Here is a 24,713-nt window from a genome sequence, read left to right on the forward strand (position 1 = left end):
AATTAAAAAATTTAAAAAAGGAAAATAAAAGGAAAAAAGAAGCAGTTTCAACAGTGGTGGCTTCATGGTACTCGAATCTTTCCAAGTTTCTGAGATCAAATTTTGTCATAGTGCCATAGCTTTTGAAAGTTCCTATTTTTATGATATACAGAGTCAGGGTTAATTTAGTCCTACCATAATGCATTACTAATGTGAAAGGATGGAGAAATCTGAGTTTCAGGGATTTAAGTTTAATCTGAGTTTCAATAGACATGCATTAAACTTTCAGGGAACTTGCCATTTAACTTCTCACTGAACCAAATAATTTCCTGTGCAGGTTATTTCCTGTGAACCATAGGGTTACTTGGCAGGTCTCATATTTTGTGTGTACCTCTAAGACCACAGTTTATGTCAATAATATAATCAAACTGCTGTTGAGGCCTGTGTGGTCTCCCAGTCTATATCTTAAAAGAAATCTAAAGACTCTCCCTGAGATCCAAACATCCCTCAGAAAACAAAACACAAAAAGCTCTACTTGATAAACATGTCTGATTAGATATGTGGTCTATCTTTGCTGGTGTGCACATATAGTCAATAGAAATATTTATCTGAAAGGGAGAGTAAAACAGAGAGGGAGAGGGGGAAAAAAAGCAAAAGGGAAATGACCACTTCAAATTCACTTGCTTTTTTTTTTGTGCAGCTAAGAATAAAGGAGGTGGTGATGGCCTTATCAGTATGAGAACCCCGATTAAGTAACATCTGAAAAGATTAATAGCAATAATGCTTTGCTGTGTAATAAGGCTGAAGACATGGCTTAAAGGTTGGTCTCATCCTGGGAAAAAAAGCCCTGTGGACCTTCTGCTCCAGCAGCTCTGCAGGTGTTCCAGAGTGCCTCTTGCAGTTTGGTCTGCACCACATCAGCATTGTAGGCAGAATAGGGAAATTGAGGGGATCGTTTGAACTAATGTTTAGTTGCCCACTGCTAATAATGAGAAGTCCACAGATTTGCCGTCAACTTAAAGACTACATTCCTAGTAAAGAGGAAAAAGAGAACATGTTCAATTTAGACTGAAATGGTCCAATAAAAATAGTGGAATAAACTGTTTACTGGTCTTTTATTTGGCCTATATCAAAGCTCCCCGTAGTTACGCTTTGACCTCTTGACATTTCCCATACTCCTGCTTTTTATTACTTGGCAGGATACAAAGAAACTGCATACAGTCTCAGCAGGTGGTCACCTTGTACTTTTTAAAGTTTTTTTTCTATCAAAAAGGAAGCAATAGTGGCTGATTACCTTTCTGTGCTGGAACAGAAAATAAATATATAATTTATGTTAACTGCAGCATCTTAGTGCAGTCATGAAATAAATCTAATGAGCCAGTTCAAAATACTTCTGCAAACTGAACTGCACTTTACAGTTTAATATTACTGTCCAGCAGCTTTCTCTTTGCGCTTACGGCCTTTTAAAAGGAATCACATCAACCTGAATTTGTCTGAGAACTCCAGTTTCATAAATATAAACTCCTACAATTTAAAAAAGCCAATTGAAATACCCTCCTTCACCAACAGAAATGCGTCATTCTAATCACACAGGTACTCATAAACAAACAAGTGCCCCCCCACTGTAAATATAAACCCCTACAATTTAAAAGCCAATTGAAATACCCTCCTTCACCAACAGAAATGCGTCATTCTAATCACACAGGTACTCATAAACAAACAAGTGCCCCCCCAGCCCTTGACTGCTTGATGTTACTTTGGTTTTAAGTTATTACTTAAAACTGTAGGAGGTGGGAAGTAAAGCTGACTATGAAGCGTGGTAAGCAGCAATGCTTGCTTATTACCCACGTGGAGAGAAAACAGGAATCAGTAAATGAGGGTTGGAGAGAGCAGGGCAGATGAAGAAGCGTTCCTCTCTGGCCGTAGTACACTCCTCTGACAGTGACAAAATAACCCCAAAATAACATACCCAACCCCCTAGAATTGCCTAAGAGAGCAGTCCTCCTTGCAGAGGACTGGCTGAAGCTGCTTGCCTTGACCTACAGAGCTCATCACTGATAGGGAAAGGGGGGAAGTGAAGAGGGTGAGGGGAGGAAGGCCTTGGTGTGGGTGGGACGTGCCGATCCCTGGAAGGAAGGCACACGAAGTGCTGCGGGTGTTCCTGGGGGTCTGCTGCCCCTAACCAGGGTAGGAGTAGGTCAGTGTCATTTAGATGACATTCTTCCTCCTGTCTTTCCCTCAGCACATCAGAAGATCAGCCATCTTAGCTGCTGGGTTCTTTTTCACCACTCCCTGAACTATTCATGCATTTTACACAGTCATTGTAATTTATTTTAACAAAGGAGAAGTTTTCCTGGAAAAATCCCCCAGCACTGTGCACTTCCAGCTGAGATGCTGTGACACCTGCACAACAGACTCTAGCTCTTCTCTGCTTGCTTTCTGTCTCACCTGGTGAATCTTGTATTCTGGGCTAGGCTTCTGCTTGGAGAATTTTTGGCCACTGAGGATGATAGGTGGTCTGCCTCTTGCCTTTCACTGGTTTAGGCACTCTGGATATTGCTCTATGGACCAGAGTTCCAAAGGAGTCTAGGTATCTACTTATTTTACATCCATGTACTGGGAGCTTCCTGGCTCTGAATTTTTTGGTTCCTCTCCATCCCTAAAAAAAATCTTCCCTTAGTCTTCAGTTGTAAAATATCCATCGGAGCCAAGTATATCTTTCATTTAATGGTTTATACAGCACATAACACCATGGGGTCCCAGGCTTATTGGGAATATCTGGACTGCAATGTAATAAAATAATAATTGCTGATAGTGCTACTGGGTAATGCTTTTAGTACATGGCATACATAAAATACCTTGTAAAAAAAGAGCATTTATGATCTGGTTTTGTTGTTGCTTTTGTTTCATGGCAACTGTTTCAGCTGGGACATTCTGTCCCAACCACGAACATCTTCCATTAGTAGAGGAGGACTTTTGATGTTTAGTGTGAAAGGAAAACCCCACCTTTGATGTCAAGTCAGCATCTGCTTCCTTCCTTTTTTAGTTACTCGTGCCATGGGGTAAAATCTGACATGTAAAGAATAGAACAACTGTACTGAAGTAACCTGACATTTTGAATTACAGTTTCCTTTATGGAAACATACTGTAAAACTTAATAGAAAAATAACATTTCTAGAAGCACTTTGTCACAATTTATAGAATGTGTAAGTTCCGCAATGTCTTTAAAAGGCTACTAGATGAGATATTCCATACTAAATTTATGTCTTAGAACTATGGTAAAGTAGTAGCTGAGCCCATAGACAATACGAAGGTTTTTCTGTCAGGATTGGGAAAAAGAATCCAGTGCAATTTTACTAATTGGTTTACTAATGGATAAAGCCTTTGTGAAAATATCACTATTGGGAATATGATGAATTGAGAGTAAATGAACAAAGTTTCACATCAGAGCAAGACAATATGTTTTCCAAATTATAAATTCTGGGATCAAGTAGTTCTAGTTATTTGCAGTAATAGAGTTCCTTAATATGGATGACCAATGTCCACTGGATATAATGGGAATTGTCCTATTAGTTTATATGGGCTTGAGAAACCTTCAGAAATTCATCTGATACTACCATTTCGTATCTCAGAATAATCTATTAGGAATATATCAGCTTGTTATGTGTCTATCAGTCCTGCTTGATTTTATTCTTTAGTGTCCATCCACTAAAGGGTCTTTCTTTCCCCACTAAATAGATGTTGGTAACGTGTTTCAAAACACCTCCATTTAGAGCAGTAATGTGCAAAATATCATTTTCCATCTAAGCCTCCTATTTCTGTGATTTTATAATGTCCTTTCTTTTCAATACTTAATACAGCAAATTATTCGAACACTGCAGCTTCTCATGTACCTAATATTCAACAGAATTGTTTTCAGAAATAAAGCTTTGGCTTTGTCTCCCAGCTTCCATTTGAATTAGTCATTCAATTCTCTATTCTCTATTAATTGATGTTTTACCCCTGTTTTGTGTATATTGCTTCCAAAATCTGCTGGAAAGTTGCAGGTTTTGTTCTGTTGTTCACTTACTGATGTATAATTTTTAAAAGATAGATTTTATCCTAAATTTGTCTCTCACTATCACTGTTAGAAGAATTGATCTTCAGAATTTGTTCTAGTCACATGGATCTCCTTTGAGTTAAATTCCTGGCTTCTGGATCATAAACTGCAAAGTATAGCTTTTCAGTGTCTATTATGGGCATAAATTGAAGTGCAAGAAATTCCATTTAAATTGGGAAAAAAACGTTTTTGCTGGGGGGGGGTTATCAAACAGTGGAAGGAGTTGCCCAGAGGGGTTGTGGAGTCTCCATCCATGGAGGTATTCAAAACTGGAGTGGTCATTGCTCTGGGCAGCTTTCCCTAGTTGACCATGCTTTGACCAAGTGTTTGGACTAGAACTCCGGAAGTGACTTCTTACCTCAATTAGCCTGTGACTCTATGATAATTATCAGCTTCCTGTTTAACAAATGCATGAACTGTGTTGATTGCACTCAGCCTCTCAGTGACGCTGGTTTTTGTTTGACTGTTCCAGTTTAGATGATATCTTAGTTGGTGCCCCTCTCTTCATGGAACGGGAATTTGAGAGCAAGCCTAAAGAAGTTGGGCAAGTTTATCTGTACCTGCAAGAAAGTGCTTTCCTCTTCCGAGATGCACAAATCCTCACAGGCACTGAAGTGTTTGGTAGATTTGGCAGTGCAATCACACACCTTGGAGATCTCAATCAGGACGGATATAACGGTAATTTCTATGTCATGTCATAATATGTATCTCTGTGTAACACTGACATTAAAAATGGCTGAGCAGTGAATACGACGTTTCTGTGCAGTGGCTGAAAAAGGCTTTTTAACATGTAACTGCCTTTGAAAGTCACAAGAATTTACACTAATCCTAATGAAACTGGTGTCGAGGGACATATCATGAAAAGCTTACCCATAGGAGGGCAGTCATATTGACTACAGCGCTATTGTTTACTAAATATTAGCATGTTCATTTAAATAAAAATATCATGACTGTAATTTCATTTAAATACTTAGTTAAGCTGTTGCATTTGCTTAAAAGCGGAATTCTCCTCTCTCCTCAAATGCTTGGATGAATTTGAGAGTTGAATGAGGTCCAGTAAATGGAGCCCACAGTCAAAGAACTTGGAAAAGTACAGACATCCTATCATGGAATCAGACTTCCATTGGTACTTAGGCACTGAAGGGAACAGGTGCATAATGGGACCTTTTTCAAATGCCTATAGCACACACACACAACAAAATGTTCATGTAAGTTAACTGGGAACCTGAATGCAAGATAACAATCCAAGTAAACTAACTTGCCTATTTATCTGAGGTAGCCTGGAAGCCTTGAGCTCCTGGAGTTAGCCTCCTAGACATGGTCAGTAACACCCTGGTTTTCCCTGCATGCATTTCCTTACTTCTTATTTCCAGGATGTTAGGGATCTGCAGAGCAGGCACCTCTGCATCTAAAACCCCAAGGAGTTTTTCCTGGAGGAAATATTTTGCCCAGTAGCTTTGAAGATAGTTGGCCCACCAAAGAAAAATTAGCGGACTTAGCTCCTCCTTAACTTGAGGGCTGTTTCTCATGGTGCTGTAGCCACTGGACTCTAAGGCAATGTTGCCAAAGTCTGTCTCCTGGGCAAGGGATAAGTGGTGTCAGGAGCCATAGTCTTTCAGGATTCAAGGTGCACAAAAACTGAATCTCAGCCTGTGAGAAGCCACTGGATTGTGACTGCTGTGAAAGTCCTTACTGGATTCTCCTGAAATCCCACCACGGAGTCCAGCCCTCAGCTTCTCTGGGAAGGGCTGGCTGGTATCCCTGCTTTCCCACATTCTGGGAAAAAGGGAGAAGATATTCCTCCTTTTCTCTCTCACTGTATAGAGAAAGCTAGGAAGAATTTAGAGCCAAAGTCTTCTGCTTCATAACCGAAGATGCCAGTCATATACCTACCTTCCCATTGATGGTGCTGAAGTCAAGTTTAATAAAGCAGTTCAGCACCTTTACCTTCTCTAGATGAGAAGGTCAAAAGGAGAGCTGTAGATACGTGTCCTCTTCTAGTGTTTCCTATTGGCAAGCTCAACTAGTGTGGCTGTGGACTCTCAGTCCAGACGCATGATTCTCTCCACGTTCCCTGTGGAAGAGCGTTGTGACTTCCACTTCTTGGATATGGCAAGTCATTTTTTAAGGATTGCAGTGCTTCCCTGCAGAATGCCTAAAGCCTCCTGTTAAATTCTTGACTCAGTATTATTCCCATTTCTCAACAAAATGTTGGTGTGGTATAGATGAAAACATATAATTCCGTCGTTCTCTTTTGCATAATAAAGTACTGGATGTTTGAGGAGGGTGAGTTCCTTTGTCTATGTTGAATATTCTATCTATCTGGAAAAAGAAAATTAATTTTATCTGTCAGCTGTTCCTTATTAATTACATGATAGAGGAGATCAAGGAAAAATTGTATCTGTTTAAAAATACGGAAGTAGAAGCAGGCATTCATTAGATCTTGCTTTATTAAAGCTTATGAAATGCCATGCAAATATGGGAGAGAGGTCCAGTGTGAACTGACAATTTAGTATAATGCAATTACCCCTTCAAAGATGATTTTATAAGCTTTTGTCATGAAAGTTTGACACAGAAAAGACACTACAAACATCTTTATATGTTTGCCTTAAGGCTAGAATCCATACAGAAGTACAGAACGTTGAAGTTCTTGCATGTATGTAGCAGAAGCCATTTATGTCTGTTTTCCTGCAGGGACTTAATTTTTGCTTTATTTTAATTGTGCCCATTCTTTTTATTCTTTCATTGCACTGCAGACATTGCTATTGGTGCACCATTTGCAGGAGAAGACAGAAGAGGGAAAGTGCTCATTTACAATGGATACAGTAATGGGTTAAATACTAACCCTTCCCAGGTTCTCAATGGAGCCTGGGCCTCCCAGTCTATTCCTTCGGGATTTGGCTTCACTCTAAGAGGAGACTCAGATGTAGACAAGAATGATTACCCAGGTAAGATTTTTCCATTAGAAAGGGAATTTCATACTTCCATTCTCTGGAAAATGCATCATGCCTAAACTGCTGCTTTTGGAAGGCAGAGGTCAGAGTAAAGTATAGACATTTTGGGATAGTTCTAGCTTGCTTTCCCAAGAGTTAAAATCAGACAAAACAAATACTCCCTTTCCTGTCAAAAGACATGATCAGAAAGGCAAGAAAGGGCTTAAATAGTTATACTAAAGTAAAACATGTGAAGTTTACAATAAAAAGATTTAACCCTTTCCCCTACTTCCCAAAATTGAATGCTCTCAGCTTATTGAACTTGTAAGGTCTCCTTCATCTTGGCATTCTTTCTTAATTAAAAACATGTTGTGTTGTAGAAGAATGGATTGACTTGGTTGCGTTGCTAAGTTGTTTTTTGCTGTCCGAAGAGACACTGAGCTATATATGAATTCTTAATAGCTTTGATCGCATTACAAAAAAGCATAGATATTGCTTAAAGGTAGATATTTCATTTGGGCCTTTCCATCCCTTTTATGTTTTCATTCTGCTATATGGACTCTTCCTTTTTAGGTTAGCTTTGATTCTTTCTTACTAGTTTACCTGACATGCATTCAAATTTATCAAGTTTGTAACATTAGTTGAGCTCCCTGGGGTGGTATTTATTTTTTTAAGAGGAACATTTATAGTATCATAAGTAGCCTTTATGTTGGAGCTATTTTAAATGTGCATGTATGTACTCTCTCTCTGTCCTGTTTCTTTTTATCACAATTCAGAAGCCTTAGCAAGGGTGTGCAGTAGAACATTGTATTTTGTTTTTGTGAATGGTTTATCCACAGTAAAGCACTAAGTTTGATTAACCCTAACTTACTCTGAAATCACTTTAGTTAGACTGGATTATTTTAAGGCTAATGTTTTTAAAAGTTGTATTGTTTCAGAAGTGAAAGTTGTGATTTTCAAAGCGACAAAAATGGGATCGCTTTGCCTTTTTGTGATGGATTGTAAAAACCTTGAAAGAAGTTCTTTTTTCAAAAGCAGAATAGAGTTTCTGGGAAGGGGTGTTTACAGTAGAAATTATGGTTTTACAAACAGAAAAGCTGACTGCAAAGTAATAAAATGAGGCTATCACAAGACTAAAGTGAGAGGATCTTTAGCATTTGAAAAAAGAAAGGGCTTTTAAACCCTGGTCTGACTTTTTGTTTGCATATTGTTGATATTGCTATTAATAGTCTTTCATTGTCCATGACTAATGAGGTTCTTTTGGACAACCAAGCTCTTTATTAAAGTTTCAGCATTTAAACATTTCCTAAAGCACCCACAAGGTCCCCCAGCAAAACTAAAGAAAACAGGATATTGCATTCCTGACATTTCTAAGATTGAAAAGATAAAGAGAGGGAAGGGAGAGATTCTTTCAGGTCTTCTTTGCGTAACATGGGGAAGAAAGAAGAGAAGTCTAAGCAGAGTATTAGCACACTTTATGTGAAGCATGTTTAGGCTAATTTGTGAAAAGTTTGGGTGATGGGTCTCAATCTTTCTAAGTGTGTATCAAGGAAATGCTGTATTCAATTCAGTTGTGAGTTTTCTTGGAGTTATTCTCCTTGTCATTGTTGGCTCCACTATGCATCCTACTTGCAGAATTTCATATTGTGATAACAGCTCATGATGTGTTAGATGGCTTGGTTTTATTACATGAATTACTTATTTTTGGGGAAAAAAAGCCACATTTACTGTAATGCAGTTGGATATCTGTATGAGCAGTCCAGAGTACTGGTGAGAATATGTCAGAAAATGACAGAAGAAAACCTTGCTGTCAGTCACCTTACTGACAGCAAGAAAACCTTGCTGACTGACAGCAAGAAAACCTTGCTCAGCCACCTCTTCGTTAATTCACAAAGGCTTGAAGCACCAAAACAGAGTGGTAAAAAAAGCACAGTGTTAGCACAAAAATAGAATGCCTTCCTATGGGAAAAGGGAAAAAGAAGAAAGGAAAGAATATAGGGAAATGCAAGTCCAGGACAAACACACTGGGCAGTGAAGTAACTAATCATCCTCGTGTCAAAGAGCTTTTCTTCTTCGCCTCCTGATGGAAATGCTGAAGGCCAGGAGGAAATGAGGGACTGAACTTGGAAGGAATTAGAAGGAAGTTTTAATTTAGATGTCAGCTGAGAGGCAGAGTATTTGCTGACTATAGGTGGTCTGCGAAACTAGCCTTTAATTCTGTGCTTCCCAAACTATTGGTCGTGATTGTGATGCAAAGAGGATTGTGAAAGATTAGAAAAAAATCTAAGAAATTTTCATTAAAATTTGTAATGTGTATATTATGAAATCAACCGTTAAATAAAAAGAAAAAAGTAATAAAACCAAATTATGCTGACTTCCCACTCTCAGGAGTTCAGTTCCTGTATACTGGGAAATGAGAGCCAGCTGTAACGTCCGGCTGCAGGTATAAACACGTATCGTCACAGTCTAAGGTGAGATTCTCCAGGCAATTAGCTCTTCCATGGCTAGAGCTCAAGTGTTGTGTGAAGACAAACGAGCTCAAAAAGGGCTCATGCTTGCAAGAAGTTTGTGACTGACACCAATTTGTAAGGACTCATATAACTATAGTTGTGCTTGTACGATTTACTTGTGCCTAACACTGTTCATAAGGCAGGCACGTCCCTGCTAGGAAATGAGAGGCCGAGAGATGGCAGTTACTCTGCCATTTCCTTTTAATGCACTGTGTAGCATTTTCAGAGCTTTTAGAGTTTCAGACCTTCTTCTTTAAATCAGGCCATGTATTAAAGTTCTCGGAGTAGGTCACAGACCTAGAGGCCAGAAGAGACCACCTGCTTGTGTGGCATTTTATCACAGACCACTGAGCTTCATCCTGGTCTCCTGTGTCCAGTTGTGGGCTCCCCAGTTCCAGAAGGACAGGGCACTGCTGGAGAGGGGACAGCAGAGGGCTACAGAGATGATGAGGGGCCTGGAGCATCTTCCTTATGAGGAGAGGCTGAGGGACTTGGGTCTTCTTAGTCTGGAGAAGAGAAGGCTGAGGGGGGATCTGATCAATGCTTATAAATACTTCAAGGGAGGTTGTCAAGAAACCGGGGCCGTTCTTTTTTTCAGTGGTGCCCAGGGCCAAGACAAGAGGAAATGGGCACAGACTTGAATATAAGAAGTTCCACCTAAACATGAGGAGGAACTTCTTTCCTGTGAGGGTGGCAGAGCCCTGGCAGAGGCTGCCCAGGGAGGAGACCCTCCAGAGAAGGGTCTCCTTCTCTGGAGACATTCAAACCCACCTGGACACGTTCCTGTGCAACCTGCTCTGGGTGGACCTGCTCTGGCAGGGGGTTGGACTGGATGATCTCCAGAGGTCCCTTCCAACCCCGTGTGATTCTGTGAAAACTAATCACAGACAGGTTTAATGGTGGAGTAGCACAGCACAATACAGCCATATCGATACAGATGGAAGATCTGTCTGGCACCATAGTCTGTGTCCAACAGTGTCCAACAACAGATATCAAGGAAATTATACAGTTGTGATATTTCCCAGAATATTCACTCAGCTCTAACCAACTGGAGGAGCAAGGTGTTCCATAGTTAGAAATGGCAACTTAAAATTTAGTAGCCGTCGACAGACTCTTCTTCCAAGAATTCTTGTAGAATTTGTGTGAAATTTTGGCACACACAGCAGCCTGTTGCAAGGGGCTCCACAGCCCAACTGCAGGTTTTGTGGAGAAGTCATTCTTTCCACTGCATCCCATTCAAGTCTTGAATGTTCCACTGGACAGTTTCTTTGGATGCACCCTAGTTCTTACACTGAAGAGCCAGTAAACAATTTTTTTTTGTTCTACTCTTATTTTACAGACCTCTGTCATATTCCCTCCCTCAGCCATATGTTTTAGCAATCCTGAGGAGGGAACCCTAACTTATTTAATTATTCCCTGTGCAGAGGCAAATGGCCACCAGTCCTGCTGTACCAGATGATGTTTCAGTTTCCCATCACAGCTGCCTCTTCCTCATACATTTTTATGTAAAGAACAGTGTGTGAAGTGTGAATTATGTCTGGCTAAAGCGTTGCTTCTCGTAAAGATTTTACCATTGACCTGGGTTTCGAACTTATTTGACATTAAAAAAAGCTGTATCATCCCTACTGAGAAGAAAATCAGAATTAGTACTTCGCAAAACAATAATCCCAAGCCATTTTCATTGGTATCGGTGATTATGTTTGTGCAAGAAAATACAGTGAGCAGCCAGGAACTGTGGTCTGGCCTTGAGGCGACATGGCACAGCACAGCTCACCAGCACGGGATGGAGCCCTCCTGCCCACAGAAGCAGGATGGCCATGTGCAAACTGCTGTGTGGCCCAGGTTATTCCCCAGACCGTTCCTGGCCACTGTCTGGGAGAGCACTGACTTGCACACACTAAAATCAGACCAGGGTCTGTGCTGACAGCGTAACAATCTGGACAATACCAGCACAGGGCTCAAGCTCATGCCCTGACTTAATATTTATTTCACTTGTGTAGCCACTCAGTTCACAAAACACAAGCTGAATGGCCCTATAGTCAACATCCTACCTAAAAATGCTACTTTCTGTCGTAGGGTCAGCATACAGACAGTTCTTCTCGTTAGCAGTCCTGTCAGCGTAATGACCATCAGTGTTCAGCTGCCCTGGCGTAGATGTTATCACTGTAACAGTAACAGAGCTCCACTCTTCAGCATCCTGAAAATACAGGGATTTTTCTAACCTTTCAACAGGGAAGATTTAGGTTTTGTTATTAAGCACAACCCTTGGTTTACATCTCCACGGATTTCCAGGGCAGGACTTCTGTAAATCGTGTCATACTTGCAGACACTCCAGATGTTTTGTGCCCAGAACTATTCCTTTGTCAGCAGAGACAGGGGTGATAACGTGGTAGTCTCTGCCTGGAGGGCCCAGAGGTAGTGGGAGACACTCAGGCCTGGGAAGCAGAAGAGGCAGAAGACTGAGCTGATCATCCCAGCAGCTGTGTCACTCTCAAGACACGCAGCTGCCCTCTCTCTGTGCTGGTCTTCCATCACCTTCAGTCCCAGACAGAGCGCTGCTCCTCAACTAGCAGAAGAATTGCAATGCCAAACACTGGTGGTGGTGGTAAGGAGTGGATGGATGTTCCTTTCTCTGTAGTCATGTAAGAATTAGGCAGAACCTGACCGAACTGTATAGCTGGATAAGGCTGGTGAGAGGGAAGCAGTAAGAGGATGTCAGTCAGATAGATTGAATGGATGAAGCTACCTCTATGCTTTTTGATGTGACTACTTAGGGGAATAAACAACATGCAGCTTTCCCAAGTCTTCCAAGCCTGACATGGCCAAGCTTTGTACCATACTTATCTGAGATACTTAGTGTCTCTCCAAAATACAATATCTACCCAGTTATTTGAAGGAAAGACCAATTAATCTTCTTAAGCTACACCTACACCATAAATATTCTGTGCTTTGGTTCTGAGTACTGTTTCCAGCTTTGGAGTCCTCAGCACAGGAAGGGCATTGACCTGTTGGAATGGGTCCAGTGAAGGTCCATGAGGATGATCAGAGGCTGGAGCACCTCTCCTATGAAAACAGGCTGAGAGAGCTGGGGTTGTTCAGCCTGGAGAAGAGAAGGCTCTGGGGAGACCTTAGAGCAGCCTTCCAGTATCTGAAGGGGCTACAGGAGAGCTGGGGAGGGACTCTGTCAGGAAGTGCAGTGACAGGACAAGGGGTAACGGTTTTAAACTTAAAGGGGGAGATTTAGATTAGATATTAGGAAGAAATTCTTCACTGTGAGGGTGGTGAGGCACTGGAACAGGTTGCCCAGAGAAGCTGTGGCTGCCCCATCCCTGGAGGGTTTCAAGGCCAGGCTGGATGGGGCTTGGAGCAACCTGGTCTGGTGGGAGGTGTCCCTGCCCAGGGCAGGGGGGTTGGAACTGGATGATCTTTAAGGTCCCTTCCAACTCTAACCATTCTGTGATTCTACGATTCTGTGTGAACTGTCACTGAACAGCCCTTGTCCATAGTGCTCTCTTTTGGAGACTAATAATTGTCGTGGACCAACTGCTGTAGGGCCATTCTGGTGATGGCACCACTGACCAGTGCAGGTACAACACACAGACACGTTCTCTGCAACTAATTTACTAACACTGACATAATTGTAACATCTTTCAGCAGTCAGTCTGCTTCACAGTTTTCTTACAACTCATGTTCTAAGGTCATATTCAAAGGAGAGAATCCAGTCTCGCTTACGCTGCTGTGGTGAATACTGACTTACTGCCATTGCTCTGGATTAACCCTCATGTAAAAAAAATAAAGAGAATTAAAGAAATAAAGGGGGGGAGCAGTGAATGAAGTGGAAAAAGTGTAAAAGATGGGCCTTTTTCACCAGTTTAAGGGCAAATAGAGTGGCACTTGGAGGGAACTTTGTGCAAGATCCTGTGTTGCACTTTCTGTGCCAAGGTCAGGACATGGCAAAGCAGCATCATGCTGTGTCTGAGGCCTCACAGGCAAGGCCCACAACACAGTTTATGTAGCCATGGAATTCTTTGTAATAGCAGCTCTTCAAGGTTTTCCCCAAGATATTCTGAAATTGCTGCCTCAGCACAACCTTACCAGCGTCTTCTATGTTGGAATATCTGGGCAATTTAATGATAACTTTCAACACAGCTTCCCCTTCACTCACCAGTAAATCTGGGGCTTTTCGGGCCCCTTTGCTCCATCCTGAGCTTTATTTGTGTCATCAAGGTGTGGAGCAGGGAATGAAGCCTCAGCTTAGGCATGTATTTTGAATCGTAGTGTATTTTATTAAAAATTTTATTTGTCTTTTTCTATTAACACAGTTCAGTTTTTATAGGAACAAAAGAAATCCATAAATCTGTTTAATGGGAAATAAATTTGTTTCTTTTGGCTTCTGGGCAGCCGTTCAAAGCTGGTCCCTACTGAGTGCTGGGAGCCTGTGATTATCTAGGTGATGGTGCCGCGCTTCCAGCTGGTTCATCTGTCTGTGCAGGGCTCAGGCATTTGGAAGCTGTAAGGTCTCCACCCTCACATTTCAGCATATGTTCACTCACTTGATGGCTGATTATAGCTGAGCAAATAGTTTATAATGAATAACTTACTCAACTCATTAAGCTTGCTTTCTTCTTGCGGCCTGTCCTCAGGCAGACTGTGGTTTCTTCCAACGTATTTGTCAACCAGGATGATTTAACCAGTTTCTTTCGGCAGCGTGGGTGGATTCAGAGCAGTGCTCTAGATGAATTCTCTATTCAAAGACTGTTGATTACTTAATTAGTTAATTGCTCAAATAAATTATGCACTATTGTTTCTGCTCCCTGCCTGTTTAGACACTTGTGTAACTCACCCTGGAGTCAGTGCCACTGAAGCTTCGTCTTCATGGTATCCCGCTTTTATACAGACACAGCTGTTGGCATTTCCTTTTGGTTATTCTTTTTAGTCAAGCCTTTCTCAGCACAGGGAAATGTATAAAGGCATCTTCACGCCTTCTTATTTTGGACTTAGTTATTATCTCAAGAATAGCATATAGTTAATATAAACAAATGACTCTAGAAACATTATAAGAAGGAAACAATCAGGCAAAATTCCCTCAGAACTTCAGTAATCCAGTCTAATCTTATTAAAATAGGAGTATTTAACAGCTTCATCTGCTAAGTACATTAACTCAAACAGCAGGAAGAAAACCCTCAAGTTTCTGAGAGGCAAGGGCTCTTCAGCATTCATAACTTTTTTGAGAACAGTAGGCATTGTGCCAACAATATCACAAATTGTAATCTAGTGATGATTAAATTATGAATTTGGTCCAGGAGATTTGTGGAAGACAAACAAATTAAATCAATGAGAAGTTGCATCTGCTCTGGTGAGAGCGGGCTGCTGAGCGTGGGAGCCAGAACAAGGGCATGGGTTCTGCCAGGAAATGCAGAAAAGCTGATGTGTTTCTACCAGCTCATTATGTTTTCACATGAATAATCGATCAAAAATGTCGTAATAAGCTAAGAATCTCCTACAAATATGTTAATTTATTGCAAATTATTCTCTGTGTAATTTACAGGTATGCTTTTCTAAAATTCTTTGAGATGTTCAGTGAAATGACAGTATTGTGCCCAAAAAGAATAAAGCAATTAATCCCAGTAAGGAGGGATTTACTGAAGTGACAGAACATTAATTGCCCTCTTTTGGATTTGTTTGTAGTATAATGAAGTGAATAATAACATCTTATTATGAAAGGGATATTATTCAGACAAAAGGGGAGCATTGAGATGAATGAGCCTTAGGTGTTATCCTTAACAGACCTGCTACCACAGTGGTTGAAAAACAGAGAAGGATCAAAGCAGTTGAGAATGGTAGGACTGGAAGAAAGTGACTCGATTTTGGGTGGTGGTTCTTTGTAGTATTTAACTGAAATTCTTGAGTAAAGTTGGCTGAACTGGAAAATCCTGTGTCCTTTGTTATGGCCAAGCCTGAAGTAAGGGCCATTTAAAGGAAATTTTATTCCGGACCTTTCCTACAGAGATTTGGGAGTGTTGTGCTCTCTGAAGTCCTAGAAAACAAATAAAATTCTGATCATGGGCTTTTTTGGCACCTGATCCACTGAGGGAAATAAAGAACAAAAAGGCTCACAAAGATTTTTTAGCAGAGTTTCCAGTTAGGCAGTTTTCTCACTGTCTTTTATGAAATTTCCATTAGCACCTGTACCCAGATAGGATTCTAATTGTTTTCCAGTTCCTATTTATACTGCGCAATTAACTGACAGACTGTACAAAGTGGTGTTTAAAGCTGTCAGCGAATCATTCTGAGTCCATAAAGTCACAGCTTTCCTGCCTGTATCCTGGTAGAGCTGCAGTGGGGGGGGGTGACTCAGCTCCCTATTGTTTCATTTTTGGGTTTCTCACAAGTGCAGCGTGTGCCAATTATGCAGTCCTTCATTGGCTGTTGTCCTTGGCCACTGTCCCTCGTGAAGAGGGATGAGATACCATGCCTTGGCAGCTTCTCTTGGGGTTGCTGGACAGACTCCAACCAAGTGTGGGGTGCTGAGCACGGTGCGTGTTCCTCCTAGCTCAGACTCCCTGGACCTGCATCTCTCACGGGAGATGGAGATGTCCTTTAAAACTACCAGGGGATCAAAGAATTTGCTCAAGTTAATAAATTAATGTATCTTGTTAAGACTAGAGGTAGGACTTCACTGATCTTCCTGCTTCCTCCAGGCTCAGTCAGCATCATGGCAAGTTTCTGCCCTTTATCCCGTGGGATTTCAGGTCTGGCACAGCCACGTGGCAGAAGGTGCAGGTAAACACAGCAGTTTACAAAATCTGGTGTGCCTTTCAGTGCCATCCGGGAATACTCTTTCCTTAACTTTTTACGATCATTTTATCTCAGAAAATGCATTTTGTTCACCAGACAGCATCTTACAAGCCTCCCCTTCAGAGCAAAGTAAAATTAGAAATAAACATTAGGATTGTTTAGCTTTGCATGATGCCCCTTGACTTCAGTTAAGCACATGCCAAAGACACTTGTTTCAGGATTAAACTCTGTGAACTCCACCAATCGGGATTATAGCATAAAACCTTCAAGCTCTGTTAAAATTCAAGTTGAAAATTCTTTCTGAGTCACTCCGTGCTTGTTTTCTTAGTTTTTGCAGTGTGGCTGTGACCCCACAGCTCATTTATTCCACAACATTAATGATGGGGGGGACATGGCTGCTGCCACCAGCCCTTCCTTACACATCTCTGCTTCTCTGAAGGGTAGCAGCTGATAAAGGATCTTCTCAAAGAGATGACATAGGCAGAGTGGTTTTTTACTTAAACCTATGAAGTCCCCCATCCTCCTGAGAACATTGAATATGAGAAAAGGAGCGGAGCTCTGTTTGGAAGGGTTATAAGTAGTTAAGCTGGCTTTTTTTGCTACGTAATGCCACATGCTTCTTAAATCTTTATTTTTTAGCCCGTGACCTTTGCATCAGTGACATTGCGTGTGAAGCATTAACAAGCAATGATTAAAGACAACTTCTTTCTATTTTTAGAAGGGGAAGGTTGCCAACCTCCAGATAATTTAGACATCTCATGCACTTTTTCATAGAAATGATTAATAACTTTTCTTCCATAGAACACATAACAAATTCAAAACTTCTGCTTATAAAAATGCTCTGACTGATGTGAATTCAAATCTTATTAATTCATATTACTGTCAAAAATGTTTTTTTCCAATGATGGGTGTGGGAGTTGCATCCCACAAGGCAATGAAAAAGAAGAATAAAACTCCTGCTCTGTAACAGAACAAGTAGAAGCAAAGTAAAATCCCCAATAGATCTTCCAGTGAATACTCTGCTTGAATATATAATGACTTGGTCCTTCCTTACATTAGATCATAAATGTCACTACTGGGTATGTTTTATTGTTTGCATATTCATTCCTAAATCTACTTTTTCTAGTGAGTAGTTTCACTCTTTCAGGCCTTTTGGATCAAGAATAAGCATGGCTTAGACCAGAGAATAAAGGACTTGTCAGGGAAAAAGTGAGAGCTTCCAAACAAGAGCAGAAGGAGCATAGTCCTGGCTGCCCTTAGAGTATGCTCAAATAAGGCCTTTGTGGTGGCGCCGTGATTGAATGTCCTCATCTTTTTTGCTGTGTCTCCAAACGTGGCTAAGGTGGCAACTCAGAAAGACTGCTCATGGAAAACCATCCTTTTGGTGGATGGGGCCTATCATTGCTCCTCGAGACCCATTACCCTCTGTCTTCAAATAAGCTGGACTCTGTCCCAAAGAAACCAGGATTTAACTATTAAGCGGATGTACAAGATCCCCTTTAATATTAAAGTGGGGATGCTGAGACAGAGGGGACCTAAGTCCTCTTGGGGGACCAGCCGACCAACACCCCACCTCACTGGGGGTGTTGGTGGACTGTCGGCTGAACTTGAGCCAGCAGTGTGCCCAGGTGGCCAAGAAGGCCAACAGCATCCTGGCCTGTGTCAGGAACAGCGTGGGGAGTAGGACTCGGGAGGTGATGGTCCCCCTGTCCTGGGCACTGGTGAGGCCCCACCTTGAGGTCTGTGTGCAGTTTTGGGCCCCTCACCACAAAACAGACATTGAGGGGCTGGAGTGGGTCCAGAGAAGGGCAACGGAGCTGGTGAGGGGTCTGGAGAACAAGTCTCATGAGGAGAGCTGGGGGTGTTCAGCCTGGAGAAAAGGAGACTGAGGGGAGACCTTCTCGCTCTCTCCAACTCCCTGAAAGGAGGGTGTAGCCAGGGGGGGTCGGTCTCTTCTCGCAAGGAACAGGCCATGGGACAAGAGGAAATGGCCTCAAGTTGAACAGGGAAGGTTTAGGATAAATATTGGGAAAAAATGTTTCCACTGCAAGGGTTCTTAAGCCTTGGAATGGGCTGCCCAGGGAAGTGGCTGAGGGACCATCCCTGGGTGTATTTAAAAGCCGGGTTGACATAGTGCTTAGTGACATGGTTTAGTGATGGTTTGGGTTTTTTTTTTTATCAGAGTTAGGTTGATGGTTGGATCTTAAAGGTCCCTTCCAACCCAGAGGATTCTATGATTCTATGATTCCTTGTCTTTCTCTTTCTGTTGATAACAATGTTTCTTGCACCAAAACAAACAGACACAAACCCCCCAAAACCAGCAGAATATTAAATCTTTTGGGATTACCATGGTGCTGCTGTCAGGGAGCTCTCAGGGAAAGATCTGCATGTGCGTTGTGTAGCCCTTGTGATGATGACGATGATGAGCTATGGCTCATCATTTGTTTATTTAAGAGGAAAATATCTTTTGGTTTTGGTGCTGTGTGCAAGTTGTCTATAAAAGCTGCTAATGAAAAGGACTCATAAATGTCCCAAAAAGGAGACAGAAACAACACTCATTTTCTTCTGCTATTTAAAGTGTTCCTGACCCTGAAGCACATTTTTCCAAGGCCACTTGAAGTAGAAAAATGTAAATATTGTACAAAAAGAGGATCAGGCCCATAAACTGTCCATTCCTACTCCTATTAGGACATTATTTAGTGGAATTCATGGTAGGACATGTTGCCCATGTGGAGCACTTACTCACTTAGCACACTTGGCTTAATGTTACTGCATTTTTACTATAAATAGTCTAATTTATGCTGGGGGAAAAAAAAGTGTGAAAGACTTCTGTATAGCTCTCCTGAAGCTCTTTTATTTTTCCAGATTTAATTGTAGGTGCATTTGGAGCTGGAAAAGCAGTTGTTTACAGGTACGTGGTAAATACAGTGGATTTTTTATTTTACAGCTTTGATGGGAGATCTGCAAATAAACAAATTTCACATTCCTGTTTCCCTGGTGCAATGTGTAAAAGATGCTCATTACATATGATAAATTAAGCACCTTGTGAGAAACAAATGCTTTTTACCTATGCTTGAAACTTGCATTTTCAATGAAAATTTCCATGCTTGGTTTTATTTCAATTTCTTGAAATTACTTCTGGAATGTTTGACTCAGTTAATTTTTAATAAGGTATTTTAAAATTGTAACATTGAAAATTAATTCCTTTCCAGGGGGAATGATGCTAGTGAGAAATGCTCAGAGGTTGTGTATATTAAGATGTGACGTTTTAATTGAAGAAAAAAAAATGCTGCGTTTAGCCTCAGTTTAGAAAAAATTTATGAGATCCCGTTTTACAAATCACAACATTGTTGTTGACTTGTGGATTTTCACTAAGTGCACTGTTTGATTAGGGGTATAAATTAAAACTACCAAATACATAAACAAAAATCTACTGCTGCCCTCTTAGTCCGGCTGTGACGACAGCTCTTTGCATTTAAATATTCACCATCCGTTGCTGCAACAAGGCAGTCATATTTCTGGATTCCTGTCTGTCTTCTTGTCTATATTCCCCCAAGTACCTGACTGAGAGAAGGCACGGTCTGCTTCCCAACTAAATCTTTGTCAAAGCATAAGAATTTGGTAAAGCAGGAATGTTAGCTCATTTTAGCTAGCACTCTAGGTGCAGTGAGTAGACCTGATTTTCCTACTGCCCTATTAAAGAATCATGCAAATACTTTGCAGTTCATCACTCCGCAGTGGCATGAAAGACTGCACAGGATGTGAAACATTGGAAAATTAGATCCACTGTGTATTTTAGATAGCAATAAAAAATGTGTTCTATTTAATTTAAGAAAGTGAATAGCAGGAGGCCCTCAATCTTTCCGTTTCCTGGCTGGAGTGTAAGCAACTTGTCACATTGGAGAAACAGAATTTTATTAAGTGAAATTTGCTAGAAAAAACGGTTTTCCCTATTGCACAAAATGACGAAATTAATTCTATTTCTTAATGTCTTGCTAAAGTAACATAGAGAAGGAATCATAAATGATCAGCTGTGGGTTAAAATATAAGGAAAGTAATTTTGTACTTAGCTGGTTTTGCCAGAATTATGTAAGTTACTGTAAAACAGTACTGCTGTGTTAGAAAAAAAACCAACAGAATTTAGACCCTTTCTTGTTTTCATTTGTCTTCTAAATTGCTCTCAGTTATAGATTATCTCATGACTTAATAACAGATTGTTATTCAAAGGGATAGTTCTCATCACCACAACTATATATTCACATATTCAGCAGAATCTAGTGATGATAATTCCTGGTTTCCGAAGTCAGTTGTCTCAAGATTTGTCAGACAGAGTTTACTTTACTATTGGCTCAAGATATTCCACATCAAATTCTACTTTACCCATTATGTTTATTTTTTAAAGAATCTTAAACAGCGATAGCAGGTGTGAATATGTCACTGTTAATGGAGATGGTATAAAATAAATCTGATGGTATAAAATAATGGCCGAATTACTGCTGTAAATCCCAAAAGGCAGATTCTGTCCCTTTGTGAAAGCCCAGTGTGATGAAATGTGGCTGATGTGCCTTAGTCCTAGGATAGTCCCAGGACACAGCTATTGGTTAACTGTAGTTATGCTGTTAACCTGTGATTTTTTGTGAAGAACTTTCAAGATGTGATAGTAGGAAGTATCACAGTTTCCGATTTTAAAAAAAAAGGTTCTTTTCAATAGGAGCAGCGTTATAGAAGTGGTTTCTCCCAAGTGAGAGAACCCTACATTTTCAGCTTCCTTGTGGCCATGTCAGTTAAGTGTTTTCTCTGCTGCAACTTAGGTACTAATGTGCTCCTTCTATATGCAGTGAACCTTATTTCTGTCCCTCAGAGCCAGACCCGTTGTGACTGTGAATGCTCAGCTCATTCTGAACCCCATGATTGTGAATCCAGACAACAAAACTTGTCAGCTCCCTGGCTCTCAGCTTTTGGTGGCCTGGTAAGTTCTTGATTAGGCAAAAGACACCCTCATCCTCTTTCTCTTCCGAACTTTTCTTGCAGCTTTTTGTTGAACATGTTCAAAGTTCAGAAAAAAGTACTGTTCAAACACACTATGAGCATAATGAACCCCCCCCTATATATTGCAGAGTTCTTTCTGGTGTCTTCCAGTACTTCACAGATTCTCTACATGAAGTAGCTAAAAGTTGAGTCCTTTGATACGTTGAGCCTCCTTCTGCGTAGGAGGATGCTCGGTGTCTCCTAGGGTCAAGCTGCAAATTCATAGGCAGCGTTTGGATGAATGAAACATGAAATAGCTAGGACATACAAAACACAGTGTGTCATATGGGACAATGTCGCATGTATCTTTAAAAAAGAAACCCTCTACCACAGTATCATTTAACTTTGAAAAGGAAAAATACATTAAAAAAACCCTTGAAGCTAATTAAAACAATTTACGATCAGTTACAAATGCAAAATCTTGCAGGACAGTTGGAGGCTATCTAACAGCATGCAATGCCACATAAAGGTATATTTACTGCACTAGAAAAAAAAAATCACTTAGAAAGGACACCAGGAACAGTTCGTAAAAGAGGCGATTACAGATACATAAGATACTGTTTAAAAGTGGAAATCCTAACAAAAGAGGAAACTGAAAACAAAGCAGAGCAGAAACATGTGCAAGTTGAATATAAAATAGCCATCAGTGCTGCCAGAGAGACACTGAGGAACAGATTTCTAAGACACAAAAACTAGTCATATCATTCTATTTAATCACATTAGAGGCAGAAAGCCTGCCAGGACATGGGCTGAATGAAAAGAATATCAAGGTGTAAAGGAGGAAGAAATCCAGAAGATAAGGTGACTGCAGAGATTTTGCATGACTTTTAAACCAGAGGTGGTCAGAGGGATTGCCCAAACTGGAGACATTCTTTATGATTGTAAAAATCATCGCAAATGATGAAAAGAGTCAGTGAAAGAGTTTTTAGAACAAATTGATAAATATCAACCATAAAAAATAAACACGACCAGAAGCAGTTCATTTAAGAGTCATAAAGGATACACTTAAGCCACTAAATACATGGGCTTTCAATGCATTTGGTGCAATGTGTGACTCAGGACGTTTCTAAATCTGCTGCTTGTGAAAACCTGGGATGGGGCTGTTGAGAGATTTTCGCTTCTGCTCTCTTCTTTTACATTTTGTGGGACTCCTCGTATTTATCCTAAAGTTCCTCATTTCTACACCTTGTGTAGAAAATCACCCGCCTACAGAGGAATGTAGAATGCACCCAGTAGAATTATGCAGTCCCAGAACTTTGCAAAGCTTTGGCCTTTCTGCAGTAGGATCCAGATCAAGATCCATCTTGACTTTTAGATTCAAGCACCTTTTGTTTTAATAGTTGATGTAATAGAGAATTTATAGTATCAACACTGGGCTGAAGCAAGTTCGTTGATCCAAGTTATGTTTTTTTCAGAACTTCAGTTTTTAAGACTTTTTCAAAGTGCTTTATGCCATAATGGAGAAGGTTTTCAAACCGTAACATTTATTGACAGTGTGCTGAAAGAAAAAAGATGGTTATGTGCACAAGAGAAATAAATAAAAATATCTCTGTTTAAAAAGTATTCCTGCTGATACATTGCTTTTAAAAGGGAGGGAAAAACAAAGTATGCTCCTTTAACATGTATTTTTTTCATTACTTCTCATTTTTATTTTACAGTAAGTCACAAGATGTTTGGTTCATATCTACAAGAGTTTTAACAGGAGCATAATTTAATTTCTATCTGCTTTATTCTCAAATACTCTACCCTAAAGATTTAGTTGGTATTACTGAAGAGCAGCTGCTCTTTTCCATGCCGTAATTTTTCTCCTTAGTTGATATAATCTCGTATTGTACATATGAAAACAATTAGTAGGGAAACTCCAACAGGCAAAGAATTCCTCAGTCCCATGGGATAGATTTCTGTATCTCTTAGCCAGCTGTGCAACTTGTATAAAATATCTACCGACTGACACTGCAAAATTAGAATGAAAGGAAACCTCCTACCAGAAAAATTTCAGGAAGTGTGTGTGTATGAATAATGTGGATTATTGTACATTTTTAAGTATAAGGAAAATATTATTTTTGCCATTATATAAATTGGGAAGATGAAGCGCAGAGGAAACATGCACAAAAAATTTTTCTGCACAGCCCTAAGAGAGTTGTCCTGAACTTCTAGAAACATGCTGTTCTTTTTCTGCAGTGTTTAAAATGTGGATATTTCTGAGTTCCCAAAACTAACGAATTTTGAACAAATTGTACAACTTTGAAACAATTAAAGAAAAAGTAAAAAGATAAAAAGCCTTTTTTTTTCTAAGGTGTGAAACATGCAGATTAATTTCTCTATAAAGGGGTAAATAAGTCAAACATGTACATTTTTCAAAAGCTGTTTCCACATCATATTATTTATTAAGTCCAAGACTGGGTTCCAGCTATCAAGAGGTATAATTTATCTCTGCATTGGTATTTTTCTTACCATTTGAGATCTGATTATCTACTAGCTACTTTGTTGCTACTTTGTGCTTAAATTATATCTGCAAATTTTATTTATTCCGCTCTTCACTAACTTACTGGAGTGTGCTAATATTGTTACTTCCATTTGGCAGAGGAGCAAGAGGTTGGTTAAGTTACCTGACATAAAAAATTAAGTAGCATGGAAGTATCCAATCATGGTAAAAAGTCTATTTTTAGAATATATTCTTTAACTGTAAGTGCTTTTCAGGTTTGGGTGTCTAAGCTGAGATGTGCTTTGTTGGCTTCTTCAGGGAAGCCCACTAAACGAGAGGCAAACTTGAAATTTCTGATCCTCAAGTTCCTACTATCAAAAAATAATTTGGAAAAAAAAATGTCATTCTTTTATCTCCAAATGTGTTATTATTAAAACAGTAATAAAATATTTATAATCTTGAGTCTGCTGTATTCAGCAAATGAAACACTTCTACATACACTTCAAAAAAAGCTGAACACAAAATTCCTATGAAAAATATGAAATCCAAAAATAATAATGTTTTAACCCTTCCTAACGGCATAACTTTTTTTGGACTGTTTTTCTAATTTTGCTCCTTTCTACTGCTGGTATTTTCTTTTCCCATTAAGTTGGTTTGAAACTGGATGTGGTTGATGCCCATGGGTCTTAAGGGCCTTAGTACTTTGTTGAGATGAATTTATTTGACATTTGCCATAGACTCCAAGAGTCAGAAGGTAAAGTCATGTGGCCAAGAGTCAGAAGATGCAGGCAAAGAGGTAGGCAAGCGGTGATAGTTGCTACCCAGGAAGCCCATTGCTGTTTTGCAGACCTCTGCTGTGCCAGGATTGCAGCTGAGTAATTTGGTGGTACTAGTTTTAGTAGCCCTAAAGACATCCAAAAGGCAGTCATTTGAGTTATCTA

At 40.2% G+C, this 24,713-nt stretch overlaps 1 protein-coding gene across 1 annotated transcript in view; it reads left to right on the plus strand.

Moving 5' to 3' along the window:
* The window catches only part of ITGA8 (integrin alpha 8), a gene marked incomplete at its 5' end in the record, with an annotated part of 122,777 nt that overhangs the window by 28,803 nt on the left and 69,261 nt on the right, over positions 1-24,713 (plus strand). Inside the window, 4 exons of the mRNA XM_014952942.1 lie at positions 4,551-4,756; positions 6,835-7,026; positions 19,185-19,230; positions 21,181-21,288. Of these exons, the coding sequence (XP_014808428.1) occupies positions 4,551-4,756; positions 6,835-7,026; positions 19,185-19,230; positions 21,181-21,288 (552 nt within the window). The remainder of the gene's footprint in view (positions 1-4,550; positions 4,757-6,834; positions 7,027-19,184; positions 19,231-21,180; positions 21,289-24,713) is intronic.

The sequence above is a fragment of the Calidris pugnax genome, unplaced genomic scaffold, assembly GCF_001431845.1.
Source record: "Calidris pugnax isolate Ruff unplaced genomic scaffold, ASM143184v1 scaffold181, whole genome shotgun sequence".
Taxonomy (NCBI): Eukaryota; Metazoa; Chordata; class Aves; order Charadriiformes; family Scolopacidae; genus Calidris; species Calidris pugnax.